This window comes from Lepisma saccharinum, chromosome 18 (genome assembly GCF_977018435.1).
Source record: "Lepisma saccharinum chromosome 18, izLepSacc3.1, whole genome shotgun sequence".
In the NCBI taxonomy this organism is placed as follows: Eukaryota; Metazoa; Arthropoda; class Insecta; order Zygentoma; family Lepismatidae; genus Lepisma; species Lepisma saccharinum.
In genome coordinates, this window is record NC_139246.1 from 55724764 (window position 1) to 55743495 (window position 18732).

At 34.8% G+C, this 18732-nt stretch overlaps 1 protein-coding gene across 1 annotated transcript in view; it reads left to right on the forward strand.

Moving 5' to 3' along the window:
- LOC146002289 (uncharacterized) overlaps positions 1–13850 on the forward strand; it is a 75787-nt gene extending 61937 nt beyond the window's left edge. Inside the window, exons 4-6 of the mRNA XM_083139997.1 lie at positions 10743–10778; positions 11626–11697; positions 13536–13850. Of these exons, the coding sequence (XP_082996123.1) occupies positions 10743–10778; positions 11626–11697; positions 13536–13772 (345 nt within the window). The 3' untranslated portion in view covers positions 13773–13850. The remainder of the gene's footprint in view (positions 1–10742; positions 10779–11625; positions 11698–13535) is intronic.
- Positions 13851–18732: the final 4882 nt, after the last annotated feature.

The window sequence follows — 18732 nt, forward strand, 5'->3', positions numbered from 1 at the left end:
ATAATTTGATCGAAATCTTGATTACGATCGTCGTTGTAATAAATTTAAACATGTTTCAAGTAACGAATTAATTCTGTAGGGGGTACCCCTCCGAAAGAATCGAAAATAAAAGCATTGTCATTTTGTTTATAATAGCATATCCGGTGAGTACCAACGTTTTCGGACTTGTCCAAATTCACCACGCCACATTCTCGAGAGTGAGGACTGAATACCTTTAGGGAGAGAATCAGATATGAAAACCCCCCTGAAGTGTTAAATTTTAAATATTTTAATTAAAGAGTCAATGTCTTGGTTGGTAAGAGCTTCTTCTTTTTTAATTTTCTGAGTGCTCTAGACTTCACACCTTTGCCTATTTTTTTCTCTATGGCAAGATTATGACGCTTCTGCTCATCTAGTTCTGCCTTATTCTTTTTTGAATCAATTACAGTTTTGCATATAGCAGCACTGCCCCTTGCTAAGCTCCCAACTGCTCCTAAAGCCGCCAAGATGGCTGGAATGCTGAATATGAATCCTCCACTATGTGTTTTCTTTCTTGTATTTTGCAATCGTTTTAATTGTGGCGTACTGAGTAATAACTTCATTCCATTTCCTTTGGCTGTACCTTGCCTCTTCTTTTCTTGTTGTTTTTTTAGTTAAAATCGAATTAATTTTAAAATTTTTAAGATCATGATATGGTATTTGGTATAAAACTCCTTTTGGTTTCATGTTGTTTTATTATTATTATTATTATTTTTCAGGGTATTACAAACACCACCCTAATTTTTGTTTGTATTCATAGCAATAGTTGTACCCAACGCTGTTATTGTTTCACCTAATGATGCATCTCTGCTTGTTAATCTTCCAAAAGCTGCCTCTTCCAGTTTTTGATCAGCCACATGACGATCATTCAGATCTTTGTGTGTGTTGTATGCAATATCATGTTCTTTGAAAGCTGCATCCTTAGGATTAATACCCCTGTCCCCTCTTTCTATTTGTTTCTCAAGTTTTGTACCAGGACCACAATATTGGTAACCAGGTACGTGTAACTCGAACGGAAGTTTATTAATAATATCATTCACTAAACCTCGACCCTCTGATATATTCCAGAATTTAGGAGGTAAAGTATTAATAATTTTAATTAAGTATCCTATACCTTTAGGATCGTTTACAATAAAATTAGCTAATTTGTCACTAATCATTTTTACAATACCCATTTTCTCATTATGGAAATTATTGTTCCCAGCATTTTCCTCCCCTGCTATAACCAGCAACCTATCTATACGTTTTCTCACATCGTTTACCCATACAAATTCCTTAGGTAGAGTATTGTATTGTTTTATACCACTACCGGTTTTTAGTTGATTCCAGATAGGTTTAATCAGATTTTTGTATTTATCCCCGCTGCTCGATTTCACACGCTTTTGACTGGCATCGTTATTTTGGTACAAAGCATCAGAGAGTATCAAAATTTCAGAGTAACTTTGATAATCGTCTTCTGTAACATTTTTTGGTTGTTTTTTGTTAATGAGCTCCCATAGCCCTACGGTACCAGGATATCTGGACCAGCTGTTTCTCCCACCCAAATTAATTTTTATATTGTCCCCTTCGAATGTAACTTTAGATTTGCCAATTTTTTCATACTACACCTTAATTTCCTTCCATAGTTGGATACAATTCAAGTACTTCATCTTTTTCCAATTTTCCTGTACTCAGGGAATCCCTCACACCCATAATCTCTTTACCAAGAACACTGATTGCATCCATAATAGGTTGGTCTTGACGTTTGTGTTGTTCCTAAATACCTCGATTCTCTGATTTCCAACCTTTGAAACGTAAATTTGAATTATCTTCAATTTTGTGTTTCGTCATACTTTTTTCTTGATTAATGGTTATTTTATATCATTTCAACGTTTAAAAAGTCGTTGATTTTATTTCTAAACTTACCATTGTTAGGTTTCCGAGTCATGTCGATGGTGACAAATCCAAAATCGTTGCTGTTCCAACAAGATGAACAGAATTTTGAAAATTGGTTGTAATTTAAGTCTCCTCCCACATAATCATCGTATACATGTTTCAAATTAGTATGATCTTGACGAAACAAACAGATTAAGTTTGTATTATCTCGTAGTAATTGTTTGGGAATTTTGGAATAAGTTTGAGCTAAATAAAATCAGTCTATTTCTTTGTGATGACCCTGTGTAAAAAAAATCTAATTTCGTTCTGATTTTCCAGAATAACATCATCGAATACCACAACAGAATTTTTTAAACATTGGTCGAGAGGTTTTATTGTTGATGCAAATGTAGCTATGCCCAGTCCCTCGTACATCTTCATGAGTTGTTGGTATTTCGGTTGTTCTAAATTTTTTGAGAATACATACAAGTATTTTTTTTTCAAATCTAGCCAATTGGGGGCAAGCAAGAAATTATCAACTAGCAAAGTGGTTTTTCCACAACGGAATGGGGCTGCAATGAGGCATCTTATGTTATCAGGTAACAACTCTCCATTTTTTTATTAGTTTCCACTACATCTGGTAAACGCTGTACCACATTCCATGTTGGTGTCAAAGAATCACCTGCTTTGCTTCTATCCAACTTTTGTCTGGCAGACCTAACCATTTCACATACAATTTATTATTTTTCTTCTTCAATATTTTCTCGATTAGATATGTATCTCGAATTTTTGTTTTACTAAGTTCCTCTTCATAAAATCTCCCTTTCAATATTTTTTTATGATTATCTTTTATTATATATGTATTTCAATTCCCTGGTAAAACATGAACCACTGAGAATAACTCCGTACTCCAATTTTTAGTAACTGTTTATATTTACTGACCCTTACCTGATCCCCTATTATAAATTTTGACTTTTTGGTAGTATATTTATACTTTTTACAATAAACAGTAGAAATCAATCGTTCCTCATCAGATTTGGTTTCCTCAGCAAGTTTTATATGAATAGTACTGTGTACTGTATTGTTGTAATCATGGACTAGCTCGGGTAAAATTTGCACCCACTTATAATTGCCCTGTAGAGTAAATTGTCTCCACATGCGATTATTTTATGTTCTGTTGAATTGTTCCACTATACTAGCTTTCAGATCACTGTATGTAGAATAATGTTTAATATTATGTTGTTGCATTAACTTAGCAAATGTAGAATTGTAAAATTCTTTCCCTCTATCTGTTCGTAAATATTTTGGTATCCTTCCCTCACTAAATATCGACTTAAAAGCCTTGGTAACACAAGTACCAGTCTTGGATTTTAAGGGAACAGCCCATGCATATTTGCTAAAGGTATCAATAACTCTAAGCATATATTTGTAACCATGATTTATCTTATCCAAATATTTTAAAATCCCCCTTGGAGGGGCCATCTCGATCAGATCAGCCTGGAAGAATTCGTTTATACCTTTTGTTACTACACTTAATCGCTTGTAATTGCGACGGGCTGGTTTGTGTAATTCATGAACTGTATCTTGTCTTGACATCGAGTTCGAAGTGAGAATATCGCATAAAATGGATTGTCCTCAGGGTATAACCGCTTTATGTCAAATACTAGCTTGTCACCAATTTCAATATCAAAAACTGATAATTGCTCGTAGTCATGTACTTTATATTTATTGGTAGACTCATCCCAGTATCCAATAGGTATTTGAACTGCCTTGTATATACCATCTTTTCGCACTATAGTAAACTGAGGAACTTCAATATGTTTTTCATGTTTTAGAGAACTAAACTTCAGAAATCGTAAACTACGATCAACAAAAAATTCATGCAAATGAGTGTACGGATATAATTTGTAAACATTGCCAGCATTGGCGTACGTCCAGTGCCCTCGAGCATTTGGAACACTTTGTAACCTAACAATTTCCATAGAATAATATTGACGTGTATCTACGTCATCTAGTCTGCTTAATACCGGTTCCAAGTGTTCGTTGATAGTACGCACCAACTCATCGTAGTTAGGTTCGATTTTTACATCAACATACAGTTGTTTACATTCCTCTTTGAGATCGTGAAGTTGAGTAGCAAAACCTGATAAAGCAGATTCTTGACTTGCTTCAAGAGTAGTAATTTGTAACGTAATATTAGAAATAATCTCCTGTAAATTTTCTACAAGTTTCAATTTTGAACTCTGGGCAGCAAGATCGTGTACTTGACTTCTGATTTCTGTAAATAATGCATGTAGTTCGTTAATTATTTGATTGTTGGGGAGAGTAGCAACAGTTTCTCTGATTTGCGCAATTTATGCTTGAATGTTTTTGATATACTCAGATTTAAAAATTCGATGTACTGCTCTCCTCATAGCTCTGATTTCCTGAGAAGTAGGCAAAGCAGCTACAGTATTCTGAAGTGTGGTAAGAGTTAATTTTATAGCATCGAGTTCTGTTGCATCAGCTGCATTTTTCAAAATTTCTTGCAGTTGCGTTATGTCATCCTGCGTAGGTGTAGACTGTTGCAGTGTCTCTAATTTACTCTGAATGTCGTCAATAAGATGATGAAAATGCGATAATTCTGATTCAGTATTAAAGCTTTCAAGTTTAGAAACTTGCTGTTGAACAATAGCTAGAATATCAGTAATGCCAGGCAGTTTCGATTCCTGAGTTTCCTGTACACTTGTTAGCTCATTTCTCATAGTTGCCATAGTATCTTCTATGTGAGCTATGGTACCTTGTATCGTCCCAAAATCTTCATAAGTCTCCAACTGTAATTTGATGCCGGCAACGCTCCGAGCAATAGCATTTAATTCAGAAGATGAAGATATATTATTGATAAAATCTTCCAATGTCTGTAGTTTCGATTGAACTTCTGTTATAGCTGTATGCAGTTCATCTGTCTGTAATTCAGATTTGATACTTTGCAATGTAGGAACTTTGAAAGATTGAAACTGTTCTTGCAATTTAGCAATATTAGCATTTACCTGCTCATATTCTTCTTGAGTTTTGATATTCTGGATGATGGTTTGCAGTTTGGTACGAATACTAGTTGCCTGGTCATTTAATTGCTGTTTCAGCTGTTCGGAATTCGTTCTCTGGATTTGTCTAAATTTATGAAGTTCTTTTTTCAAGTTGGCAATATTCTCTTCTAAGTTCTGAAGTTTATTTATTGAAGCTAAATTAGTATATTTCTCAAGCAAAGATTTGAGTTCTCCATCAATTTTTACTATAGGATCAATCAGTTGAGTTTGAAGATTTGTAATCTCTGCTTGAATATTTAGATTTAGCGAATTCTGTAATATGAGAAAATCTGTTTTCAGTTTCTTTATACGTGCATCTAAACTAGCAATCTCGCTGGAATTATCTGGAATCTACTGTCGCCTTCTATTACCAAATATATCCATGTTTTTTTTGTTTTTTAGGTATTTTATATATTAATAAGAGGATGGAATATTCTTATTTCGATAAACAGAGGAATCAATTTGTCATACTCTCCCATTATCTCAGCATACAAAAATTCACCAGCTTCCACATCATAAGACGTATTAGGAAGTAATGTACTATGTTTAATTCTATACAAATTTCGACCTATATGCAAAACTGCCGCATTCGGTGGAGAAACATTTATTTGAATTTTCCCACTAACAGGTAACTTATATGATGATAAGTTATTATTAAATACAAATAAGTGCTTTCCAGTATCCTCGTCAACATGAGACCAAATACTAGTCAAGTGAAGAAGAAGTAACCCTTTCAATTGATGATAAATTTCTCTAAATACATCCATGTTTACTGGAATTGTCTCTACAGGCTAATTATGTTGTTGCTTTTTAAACCCAAAAATATTCATGACGTTTTATTTTATATTAGCTATTTTTTTATTATATATAAAATATATATTTGTACTAAGTATAAAAGAATAATAAATACACCAAAACTCAAGCTGATCGAAATTACTATGAAAAAATCACTTGATACACTTTTTTTAAACTTAAAATAAATAAATAAATAGTATGTAGCTTTAAAATAAGTTAAATGCTTAACTTTTAACACTGCAACAACACATCCGTACTCTTCAAACACTCTCACGATACTGACTGATCTGTAATGCGAAAACCCTTTAAGTAACATAAGCGCGGATGAAAACATCCGAAACAGTAAGTCAATGAGAAGATACCCATTACGTCATAACCAACAACACGCTAGATACGGGTCTGCGTAATAACTTGCTGCGTAAACATTGCGCAATAGTTTACCTTACGAGCCATAGCATTGTTGCGTACTTTAACTCGTAAGAAATTATGACACTCGTACCAAGTACGAGATGAAAAATCACAGATTTGCAATAGTATAAAATCAACAAAAACATCATCAAAATAGGTTTTCCATTGTAGTTAAATTAATGAAAACAATAGGCCTCGTACGAAGTATTACTTTGAACTCCCAAAATATATGTACTTATAAAAAACTATAAAAACCCACAGGTGTCTGTCAAGTAGACCGGAAGTAGACCGTAAGTAGACAGGAAGTAAACCGGAAGTAGGCCGGAAGTAATCCGGAAGTAAACCGGAAGTAAATTTGTGTAGGTGTGCGTGGGTGTGCGTGGGTGTGCGTGGGTGTAGGTGTTACGTACTTTAACTCGAAAGAAATTACGACACTCGTACGAAGTACGAAATGAAAAGTCACAGATTTGCAATGCTATAAAATCGACAAAAACGTCGTCAAAAAAGGTTTACCATTGAGTCCTCGTACCAAGTATGGCTTAGAAAAGTTCTTATCCCTCTACTACTTTCTGTATCTTTTGGTAGGTGTAACCCAGTTTTTCCGAAGTTATATTTACTAAAGCTCTTTTCCAGTCTTACGGCGATCGCCCTACATGCTGGCAAAAGAAGTGGGGAGCGGGGCAGCGACCTATCCAGCGAGATAAGAAAGGCAGCTGCCTGTAGAACGAGTTGTGGGAGAACTTCTTCTTCTCGACGTCATAACTCTCGGCACCACCGCTCTTGTCTGGTTGCTCTGCTGCGTATTCCCCGCTCCGCACTTCCCTTGCCAGCATGTAGGGCGCCAACCATAACAGTAGAAAGGACCTTTTACAGTTATCCTAACTTATAATTTGAAGAAAATATGTATACCTTCAGTTAATACAAACTAAATTTAAATATGTCCTTTTCATCTTTAATATATTTGATATAGCGCTTCCAGTCATACTTTTTGTACAATCAATGACAATAAGTATACATGCATTATAAATTAACAATGTCAATTTAAAGAGAATTACAGTAAAGCTTCACATTAAAACTTTAGTATCCTATGTCCGTTCAAAAAATTTGTTTTGTTATATTTATTATCATAATTTCAAAATAATTGAAAACATAAAATTTAGGAAAATTTGTTTTAATTTACGCCAACCTTGACAATTCTTCTATATTATTAATCAATGTCAAAAAAATAGTATCAAACAATTTTATTAGTCTATCCCTAATTAATACGTACGTGATTCCAAGTAAGTCAATTAAATCGTCACTAAAGTGTACTCACGCATATACAGTGTAACTTTGAATTGAATTGAATTGAAAAGTCTTTTTATTTACTACAGAGCGAGATTCAGCCTTAGGCTGCTCTACCACCTAACTCTGGTTAATAAAAGTTACAATACATATATTTATAATACTGAATAATACTGAAATCAAATAACAAAACATGAATGAATTTGACATAAATGAAAAATAATAAAATTATAAGAGAATACAATGACAGATACATTAACACACACACACACACACACACATACACACGTGTACATACGCAATTTCCAAATCGATACTAAAATAGCATGCATACAGGATGAAATAAATATTCGTTGTGTCAGATAAGTGTTTGCAAAATACATGGTTTTACTTTACTTGATTCCTGTTGCTTAGCCGTACGAGCTAATGCTCAATTGTTGTCTTTGCAATAAAAATAGTACGACTTGTTCTTTGAAGTTTTTGGGTGTTGTAGCAAAAGAAACATAATCGGGAAGAGCATTCCAAACCTTTGCAGACCAGAGGGAGAAAGAGCCTTCGAAACTGACAGCAGAGTGGCGGGGAATGTCGATTTTTCGCCGACCTCTAGTATTGTATGGATGTATGGAATTTCTAAATGCCAGTTTCTCGTGGAGATAGCTAGGTTTTTGCAATTTTAATACTTTATATATTGTAGAACACTGATGCAGAAGGCGTCGCCTAGACATGTTAAGGATTTTGTATGTATTGAGCAAGGGTAGGATGTGCTGATTTCTCCTGATCGAGAGAACGTAACGAATGCAAGAATTCTGTATTTTTTGTATTCTGTTCGATATTTTACGTTGTAAATTCGTGCCGTACACCACATCACAGTAATCGAAAATAGGATATATTAGGGTTTCGATGAGATATAATTTCGTTTCTCTAGTGTAGAGTGATCTCATTATTGTTAGTGCTTTTGTGCATTGCGCTGAGATATGCCCTGCCCAGGAAAGTTTGGGATCAAAAGTAAGGCCTAGATTTTTAACGGTTGGTGCATAAATTATGTTTTGATTTTTAATTTTGATGTTAATTGTATCATAATTTACTTTTTCAAGATAATACTTAGAGCCTAAAATTGTGTATACGCATTTATTCTGGTTAATTGCGAGCCCATTTGCAGTGAGCCACTTGTTAAGGGTATGTAGATCATTGTTTAGATTATCTATCTTGTTTAACAAATCCGATGGTGATGACGATATCATCAACTGCGTATCATCCGCGTAACAATGTATATTACAATGGCTGATGGTCTTTGATATATCAGCGACGTATAAGGTGTATAAAAGGGGGGCCAGAATGGAACCTTGCGGGACTCCTCCGTTTAATGTTATCGGTGATGATCCGGTGTCGGCAGGGTAAAAAACTCTTTGTCTTCTTTCGTGTAGATATGATTGGAACCAGTTTATTACAGGCTTCGAAAAACTGTAGTATTTCATTTTTGCTAGGAGAAGGTTATGATTGACAAGATCGAAAGCTTTAGAAAGGTCTAATAATACTAGTATAGTTAGTTTTTTATCGTTAATCGAACGTAAAATATTGTCCGTGACAGATAACAATGCCGTGGTTGTACTATGAGAAGTACGGAAACCTGATTGAGAATCAGGTAAGATTTTATATTTTGCAATGTACTCTTTTAATTGTATAGATACTATCTTTTCTGTGACTTTTGAAAATATTGATAGAATGCTGATTGGTCTTAAATCGCTTAGAGAGGTTAACGTCTGCTTTTTGGGGAGCGGAATAACTCGAGCTTCTTTCCATGCATTTGGAAATTGGCTGGTTTTCAGAGAAAAATTTATGGTATGCGTGAGTGCCGTAAGTATGAAGGGAAGGGCCAGTTTAAGCATTTTGCACGTAATGTTGTCCACTCCTGCAGCATTTGATCGAATGCTGTACACTGCCATTTCAACCTCAGAATCTTGAACCTGGCGAAAGGATAATTCTTTTGCATCGTTTTGAAAGCAGTTCTCTAAGAAATACTTGCACTCTTTTGCAATAATGGCGTTGTCTCGAGGAACACTGTCGTAGACATTTGCAAAATGTTTATTAATTTCAGAGAGACTGCTCAGGTGAGGCGGAAGTTCTCCCGCGTTCCGTTTGCTACCGATACCAATTGTTTTCAGGCTATTCCACATATTCTTTGAATTTCTCTTATTGTTATTTACAATAAAAGAAAAATAGGGTTTTTTCTCTTGCCTCATAACAGAGGTGGTAAAATTTCTTAATCTTTTATATTCGTCCCAACGTAAAATTAATTTGCTTCGCTTGTATTTATGCAGCGCACCATCCCTCAGTTTCATGAGCAGCTTAAGATTATCCGTTAGCCACGGCGCTGGCTCTTTCGTCACCCTAACCGTTCGTAATGGGGCGTGAACGTTAAACAGGTCGACCAATTCAGCTCGAGGCAAATTTAACATAAATTAAGTTATAATTATTGCCAATCATAATGGAAGTTATCTTGCAGTTGAAATATCATTTGATAGAGTAGTACTACTTCAACTATACTTTTAAGAATCGGGGACATGTTATAACGTTATTAGAATGGTGTTTTTGAATTCTTTAGGGATGTTAATATAATTATGCATTCAATGCGATATTTGCAAAGAATAAAATTGCCATAAAATACAACATATCAGTCCGTGTAAACTTTTATGTATTATTATATTTAAGCATTGATAATATATATTACTAGATTCTAGTTGACAATGTGTAACTTGTAGTGATTGTAAAAGAACTTGCATCTCTGTTCAAGCTGCTTTCAATATTTGTCACTAAGATGTAATTATTTTTTACCAAATTAATTACTTTATTTTTTAAATATGTCTCTGAAGATTGATTGAGTTCAATAATAATTTATATTTACAATGTTTAAAATTGAACTTCCAAATATGTCCGAAAATATATATTTTGTACGAGTTTGAACATTAGACGAACCCCTGGAAAGAAAATTTACCATGAAGGACCACCTTTCGTACAAATAACTAGAGCCCAACGTAATATTGTTCAAAAGAGTAAATAACAATGTCTGCATTTCTCGTGTTTCTTCTATGGAGGATGAGAATGTCAAAGTGATTCGTAACAATGGTGTGTCCTATTGTAATCCGTTTCCATCGCGGAAGGAGAGAAAGAATAACTATCAGTATCATCACTAGGTCAATTAAAGAATCCAACACATTCTTTTTCCTCCACGTGCCATGTTCCATGTATTACAGGCAATATCTCCCACTTTCGCCATCTGGACACGGTATATAAAGGTAGATTTATTTACAATTGCATCAGATCCACCCAAAGAAATCAACAATGAAGGTGTTCGCAGTGAGTATTGTTGCTTTACTAACCTTCACAGGATGTATCATTGGTTGTAATTGGAACCAAAATGCTATATTTAAGATGTGTTATATTAGATAAGGTTGTTAAAAAATTAAAGAGGTTTACAAAACTACTCAAGAAATATGATGTTATGTTAGTGATCCTGTAGAAGTAGGGGCCATATATATCAATGTAACCAGTAGTGAAGTACCAAATACTTTGGGTCCCAGATGCTTGTGAGATGTAATGAACATAAAAATAATAATGTTCTTATTTAATGAGTCAATCTGACTATACAAATAACAGTTAAGTTTTGGTAACACATGCTTAGAAGCAGTTTAATTTTAACTTTTAGGGCCAGTTTTTCAATGTCCTGTTTATCGCCATTAACCCAAAATGTAGAATAGTGATATGAAATAGACGTGAGGAGCATTAATATAAAGGGCTAGATTCGTAGCAGCACACATTTTCCTAACACATACTTTCATTACTCATACTCTTATGTTACACATTGTCAACTAGAATCTAGTAATATATATTATCAATGCTTAAATATAATAATACATAAAAGTTTACACGGACTGATATGTTGTATTTTATGGCAATTTTATTCTTTGCAAATATCGCATTGAATGCATAATTATATTAACATCCCTAAAGAATTCAAAAACACCATTCTAATAACGTTATAACATGTCCCCGATTCTTAAAAGTATAGTTGAAGTAGTACTACTCTATCAAATGATATTTCAATTGCAAGATAACTTCCATTATGATTGCCAATAATTATAACTTAATTTATGTTAAATTTGCCTCGAGCAGAATTGTATTTTTTCTGATATGTTCTTTACAGATTCTCGTCTTCGTCACTGTCTTTGCTCTCTCCACAGCTCGTCCTTTACCGGTAGAACACGTGGATTATTATGTGAGTAGTTGTCAACCTTCATAATAATACTAACTTTACAAATTATGAAAGCAAAATACCACCACATAGAAAGTCGATGAAGAATTTGGTAAATCTGTATATATTTTGTTAATTACATATATGCTGGTTATCTCAAAAATAACTCTTTTAAAATGTGACCCTCTCCGATGGCGTAGTGGTAACGTCGCCGTCTTGTAATCAAGAGTTCTTTGGATCAATACATGGCGGAGGCATATAGTGTTTAGAATCCTAGTTTAAGCTGTATGCGGAAATTTGACTTCAAATTAAAACTCAGTTTACTTTTACTACACGGGTAAGAAATTTTAACTATGTACATATTAACTAACACTGAGTTAGTATACGTATAACAAACGTATTAGAAACTCGACTTTTTCTTGCAGAACTAAAATCTAGGTAGTCGGTGTTCTACATATATTATGGGAATTATATTTGGGAATTATTTCCATAAATATTATGTATACCGTAATGTACTAAATTAGCTTTTCAGAATTGATCAATTTGGAATGATCTCCAATCAAATTATTCTGATTGTAATGACTTTTATGCTTGGGAAATTCTTATTCAGTAAAGCAGAAGCTTTATACAGGTGTCTCAATAAAAATGCGTTTTTATTTACTGAGGAAAATGTTCCTCATGACGTTGGTAACACTTTTTTACTGTCATCTGTTTAACAAACCGGTGCCCTTTGTATTGATATAGATCGGCGGTGTGGATGGTAACGAGCAGTTGATGTCAAGGCATTTTTCTTAACGCTGAATGTCGGATTACATGAAAAGCAACTTGTTTGCAATTATGGCTCTAGAAGCAACATGCTTATGGAAGTTAGCACCATTCCTTTTCTTTAAATTTTAAGAAGCCAAATTTATACATCACCCTGTATTATGACTCTTCTCAAGTAAAGTAATTACAATGGAATCGTGGAGTATGTGGACAGAAGACAATTAGTTCCGAATAATACGTTTATTTGAAAAATCCAATTTTTTTCCTAAGTTAAGGAAAAGCATTCAACTGCGACAATAGTTCTTTGCATCTTGAGTATAAATACATTTTCGGGAAGGTTAAAAAATAAATTCCGTTGCCAAAGTGAACATACATTGGGCTCTTGCAAACAGTTTGATTGAAGAGTGTTGAGAAAAAATTGTGACTGTGTGGATAAATGACTGACATCATTTTCAGCACGAAAAAATTGTAAAGGCAAAGTTACACGAAAATGAATTCATATTTTTCTATGTAAATTTCACATTAATTCACTTCATTGTTCTAAGTATCAAGTAATATGAAAGTAATATCCAAACCCGACATGTTTTGCAACATGGTGATGCAATGATTTGCGATGATGTGTAATACAAAATACTAAGATTCCCGATTCTAAATATACAATTTATAATTCACTTGTCTAATCGTCAATAAATAGAAGCAATATCCATTTTTCAAGATGTGTGAAATGCTTATTAACAACCATAAGCAATATTTTTCCTCAAATGGTGCATTCAGGCCATTATCTTGGATACTAATCAGAGATCAAGTGTCGGAAATATGAAAATTAAAACCCTTGGGACTCCTCTATATAGCAGTGGCTAACGATATCGTCTTGCAATTAAGACGTCACGATACTAATTCTTCGTGCGGGTACATTACGCAGTGCTTTGATCCCACTTTAAACTGTAAGTCAAGCTTCTGTTTAACTTAGAATAAAGTTGATTTACAAAAGAATAAAGTACAATATAAAATCACCATGAAACACCATGACATTTGAGATATTACATGTTCAGTCTCAAGTGGAACAGATAAATTAAACTATCCGATATTTCTTTCAGGCGTACCCGAAGTATGAGTTCAAGTACTCAGTGAGCGACCACCACACGGGCGACCACAAGAGCCAGCACGAAGTACGTGATGGTGACGTCGTGAAGGGAGAGTACAGCCTCGTGGAGCCAGATGGCAGCACCCGCACTGTCAACTACTACGCAGACAAGCACAATGGGTTTAACGCCATCGTGCACAAACACGGACACAACTTGCATCCAACGCATTCCGCTGGTGGCTTAGCATAAGCCATATTTCATTAGTTATGTGTATGTTCACTGTAAAATATTGTTTTGGAGTATGTAATACATATTTTTCATATTTGATTTCTTGCTTATTTGTATTTAACATTTCAAAACATGTCCTATTGGTTTTATTATTATTTATAATTATCAGGCGCAATTATAGAAATCGATTAACACAATTAGTGAAGCTAGTTTTGGAACACACTGTATAGAACCTTTTATGTTGAAATCAGAAGGTAACAACTGAAAAGCTTGCTTTCAACAACATGAAGCATACTGTAATTCATTTCTCACCCAGCAAATTGGCGTTTATTCGGTGAAAAATATGCAATGGAAAAGGTACATGCTACGTATATAAGTGTAAAATTTATTGGAAAGTAGGGCATTCTCGTGGTAACTCTGTTCTGATTGATTGTCTGATTGGGTGAGACACCACCTGCAATAATGTATATTTTGTAACATAGTTATCAAAAGTGAAATATACGATTTGACTCACAAATTAAAATAAAATATTTGCTTGAAACTCATCAAGACTAAAGAAAATAAAATCACCAATAAGAAAAATGAAGCTGCAAGCAGAAGGGAACTCTGGAGTAAAAATAAGACATTGTTTTAGAGTGAGAGCAAGAGTTTTCAGGAAAGAGTTCAAAGGGAAAATATCATAAGGTGGCGACGTCAGTGAGAAGACCATTAATTAATTCCTGTGTGATTAATATTCAGGATAGGTCATAAGTCACGACTGGGTTTCGACAGAGCATACCTTTCGTCATATGATGGTGGTGGCATTTATTGATTTCCTGGTATTATGTACACTACACATGGGTGATTTCTTTCACCTGCGTGTGAAAAATTATTTCAAGAAAATGTGCACCATTATTGACATTGCATGCACGAGCTCTAGGCACAACATTCGCCATTACACTTGCCATTGTTCAACGTGTTATTCTTTAGATTTCTGCCAGAATGTTTTCCTTGAGCTGTTGGATTTTCTGAGGATTATTAACATACACTCGTTCTTTGAGGTATCCCCAAAGTAAAAGTCTGCTGGTTACACATCTGGCGAACGTGGAGGGCAATGAATGTCTGCATTTCGGGAATTGGTTCGATGTCCGAAAATATTGGAAGGAGCGCCATCTGTCCCTGGCTGTGATGCACCGTGACTCTATCTTGTTGAATTGTAGTCAAAACATTTTCCCGTATGTTTAATTTCTAGATAAAAAACAAACTTGATATTCCCATAATTAACATAGTCTTTATTTAGTGTTGCGACCTCTTCCTGTATTATGGCAGACCCTGTGGAAACATTTATATTAAGAGCAAAGCAAGTTAACAAGAAATATGTTAGCAGATTTATTTCTTTGCAAACCAACAATAAAATTAATTTTGTACCACCAATACTGTTGCGAGAAGCCAGGGTTTTTAAGATTTTTCTTTTCCAAAACTGCAGCTCCCGGCCAACTGCGTCACTTTCATCTAAGGCTTTCTTTATTGTCCTTCGGAATTGAAATATATTTTTTCACCGAAAAATGACCAACATGGAATTGTAGCACAGCTATTTCCTGTTACATCCTTGTTAGTTTACGCACTCAGAAAATAGCGAGCAAGCAGTATTTTCTGAAATAAATTAAATAAATCTATATCTAATTAATTTAAGCAAGGTTGCAACCATGATCATTGCGATTAGATTTTCAGGTTTTGATGCCGGATGTTCTAGATTTGAGATTTTAATTGTTTTCTTTACCTCCCCCGATCTACGTATCTACAATTTTCATTGGTCCCCATTTTCGCGATTAACTGAAAGGAGTAGAAAAACGACATGGCACAATCATGTTAAAACATACTAATTAAAGACAAGAACAGTGTAGTGTTGCCTAGAAAATGTCTTAGAAACTGGTATTCAAGACGTGGAGTTGAAATTCAATAAATTCGAAATTTTTGCCTTCGGTCCAGATAGGAAAATGCATGGAAAGAAATGCATAGAGGAGTGGCGGCGATTGGGTGTTAATACTGCGGGCAAGAAAAGTTTTATCTCTCTTTGTAAACAAGGTTAGCATTAATAGACAATACTGCGGAGCAACTTACCCCACGTCCCCCCTTAACGCCACAATTGGCATTTCGCATTGAATAGTGGAGAATGTGGATGGATCATTCTTTGACTTTAAAGCTCTTGTTACAACAGTTTTGTTCTTATCATCTTGGAAACATCAGAATGCAATATTTTGAACGTATATTTTTATATCCTATCGAATTACCGAGCTTTGTTGCCTGTAGAGGCTGACAAAGTTGTAACATGTCTACGTTTCTTCATCTTAACTGGAATTGTCACTCATAAAAGCACAGAAGTTAGAGTGTGATTGTAATTTTTGCTCTCATATGTAAGTAGTAAGGTTTGGCAATTTTTTTTTAGGTAAGTTTGAATTCTCTTCAAGACCATGTAAAAGTCCACGTTAGTGCTGAGAAGAATATACAGTAAAATCTGTCTATCCCGGAACATGATGGTTCCGAGCAAAATTTTCCGTCTTAATGCGATACAGTCGCAATAAGCATAGCAGGGATTACAATTATGTAACTACACAACATGTTGGTACACTTTTTACAGTATTGTAAGAACGTAAGTACGTACTTATGTATCTTTTCGAACCCGGGACCCCTGTCGTCGTAGCGCGATGTGCATAGAGAGAATGAGAAAGATTGAAAGATGGAATAAGAGAGGTGAAGAAAGATTGAGATAAAAGTGAAGAAAAAAGAATGAAACGAAGAGAGATAACAAGAAAAATAGAAATATGACGAAAGAACAGAGGAAAAGTAGACAAAGAAAGGTGGAGAAAGAGGGTAAGATATGAAAGAAAGAAACGGAATCGTAACAGCTATGAGTATTGAAGCGCATTCTTTCATATCGACAATGTTACAGATAAGCGAGTGGCAAGAGAGGCGTGTTCCACTTACAGTATTGCATTGTTTTCTTGCGAGCGAAAAAAATAAAGGAAGAAATTTCCGTCTTACTGAGAATAAAAACATCTCGATGGTCTTTAAATGGTGTTCCGTTTCCGCGTTAAGGAGGTTTCCGCCTTAAGCAGGTCATTTTCAGGTATAAAATCGGTCCGTTCTGGGGACATTTTTCCGTATTTACAGGTTTCATTCTTATAGAGGTTCCGGGATATGCAGTATTTACTGTATAATAAACTTATTTCATAGGGATAGCAGACTTTGGAAAGTAATTTTCTCTTAAAAGCGTACATAGCCTTGAAGAAACATGAATGGAAAATTCTAATGCTTTGATGTCATTGATAAATAGATTTATTTGTAGTATTTTGTTAGCATAAGGGAAAGACACTAATCAAGTTTCTAAACTTTTTTTAGTCTGTATACATCTCAAGTTCATCACACCTAATTAATTGGTTTGTTCTTTTATGTTCACTTTTATGCACAGAGAGGCTAATTGGAACTGGACCTACAGTTTAAAGTGGTATCCGGAGAGTATATTCCTCCACCGGGTATCGAATCGGGAACCCCTTGATTACAAGGTTACGACGTTACCACTACGCCATCGGGGAGGCCCAATCATCACGCTTAATGTTTGTATTTAGGAAACTCTGGAAATACTTAAAGGCAACGAGAACTCTTTATTAAAGGTTACAGCTAGGGACGTAAAATTTTCGTTTTATTTTCCCCTAAATTTAGATGTTTCTTTTACTGCAATTCGGTTTTATTTTTCGCGGTTTAGGGCAAAATTCGGTGTTATTAATTTAAAATCGGTGTTATTTTTTTACAGTTCCTTCTATGCGTAAGATTTTCATATTGTTTTAGTTTTGGAAAATTATGACAAAAATGTACGGCTTACTTTTGTGAGAAATGACAAAATTTCTTCCCTTTGGAAAACTATTTAATCTCATCAGCCACTAAATATGAAATGTTTATTAAATGATAACACTCAAAACACATCACATTTTCATAACAATGATAAAAATATCCCTCTGCGACCTCAAAATACCGTTTTTTTACACACACATACACACCTCTCCCACTCACCTCCTAAACACAACAGATGCTTCTCCCTGAAAAATTTACCGTTCCTACGAAATTTCCCTTCTGGGTTAATCAACCCACCCCCAGAACGAATTTTATTTCAGGGCGAGGTTAAACACTGTCAGTCATGTCTGTGCCAAACTTCAATAAATGAAGAGTCATAATCTCTTTTGAATCGAAGTATCTCCAGCTAGACTACAAATGATAAAATAGTGCTTCAGGTAGTTCTTTTTGAACAGAAGATGTGTTATTACCAGTTTATATTGCATATTCCACGGACGTTTTCTCGTTAAAGTGTACAATTCGGTGTTATGTGATGTTTACTATGATCCATTATGTTGCAATTTTTTCTGCATCGAATCAATGTATATAAGGTTAGATTCATGACACTGAACATGCTTTAACATTTCAACTTACGATAATGTTTTACATGTACAGTCACGGACACTTCTGGGTTGTAATGGTATAATTTACTTTCGATGGAATCGCTACAACGCAGAAGTGTCCGTGACTGTACTCCAAACTTGCACCTCTTGCGTCGATTGGAATCCACCTCATATAATCCTACTAAAAGAAATAATTTCTGACAACATTAAAATCGTTTCACATTTTCTTTTTAGTATTAACAACACTATAGCTGTCCTCAAGCTCTCTCCCGAACACCATTAAAGGACGAAACTAGCCTACCAAAATATACGAGTGGGTGCTGATAAGTATTGAGCCTTATCCAGACGAAACTGAGCTGGGAGGCTGAAATTTGCAAGGTGTAATGGCCAATTCTTCTATATGTAATGGTGCAAGAATCGACCTTCTATAATTATAACTTCCCTTTGTTTTTCAGGTCCAAAGTGAACAAGGTAGCACCTCCAGAAAAGCTCTCCAAAGGTGTCATCAAGTTGCAAATCGTTGTCCCTTTATGTGTTTTTTTCAGATGGGA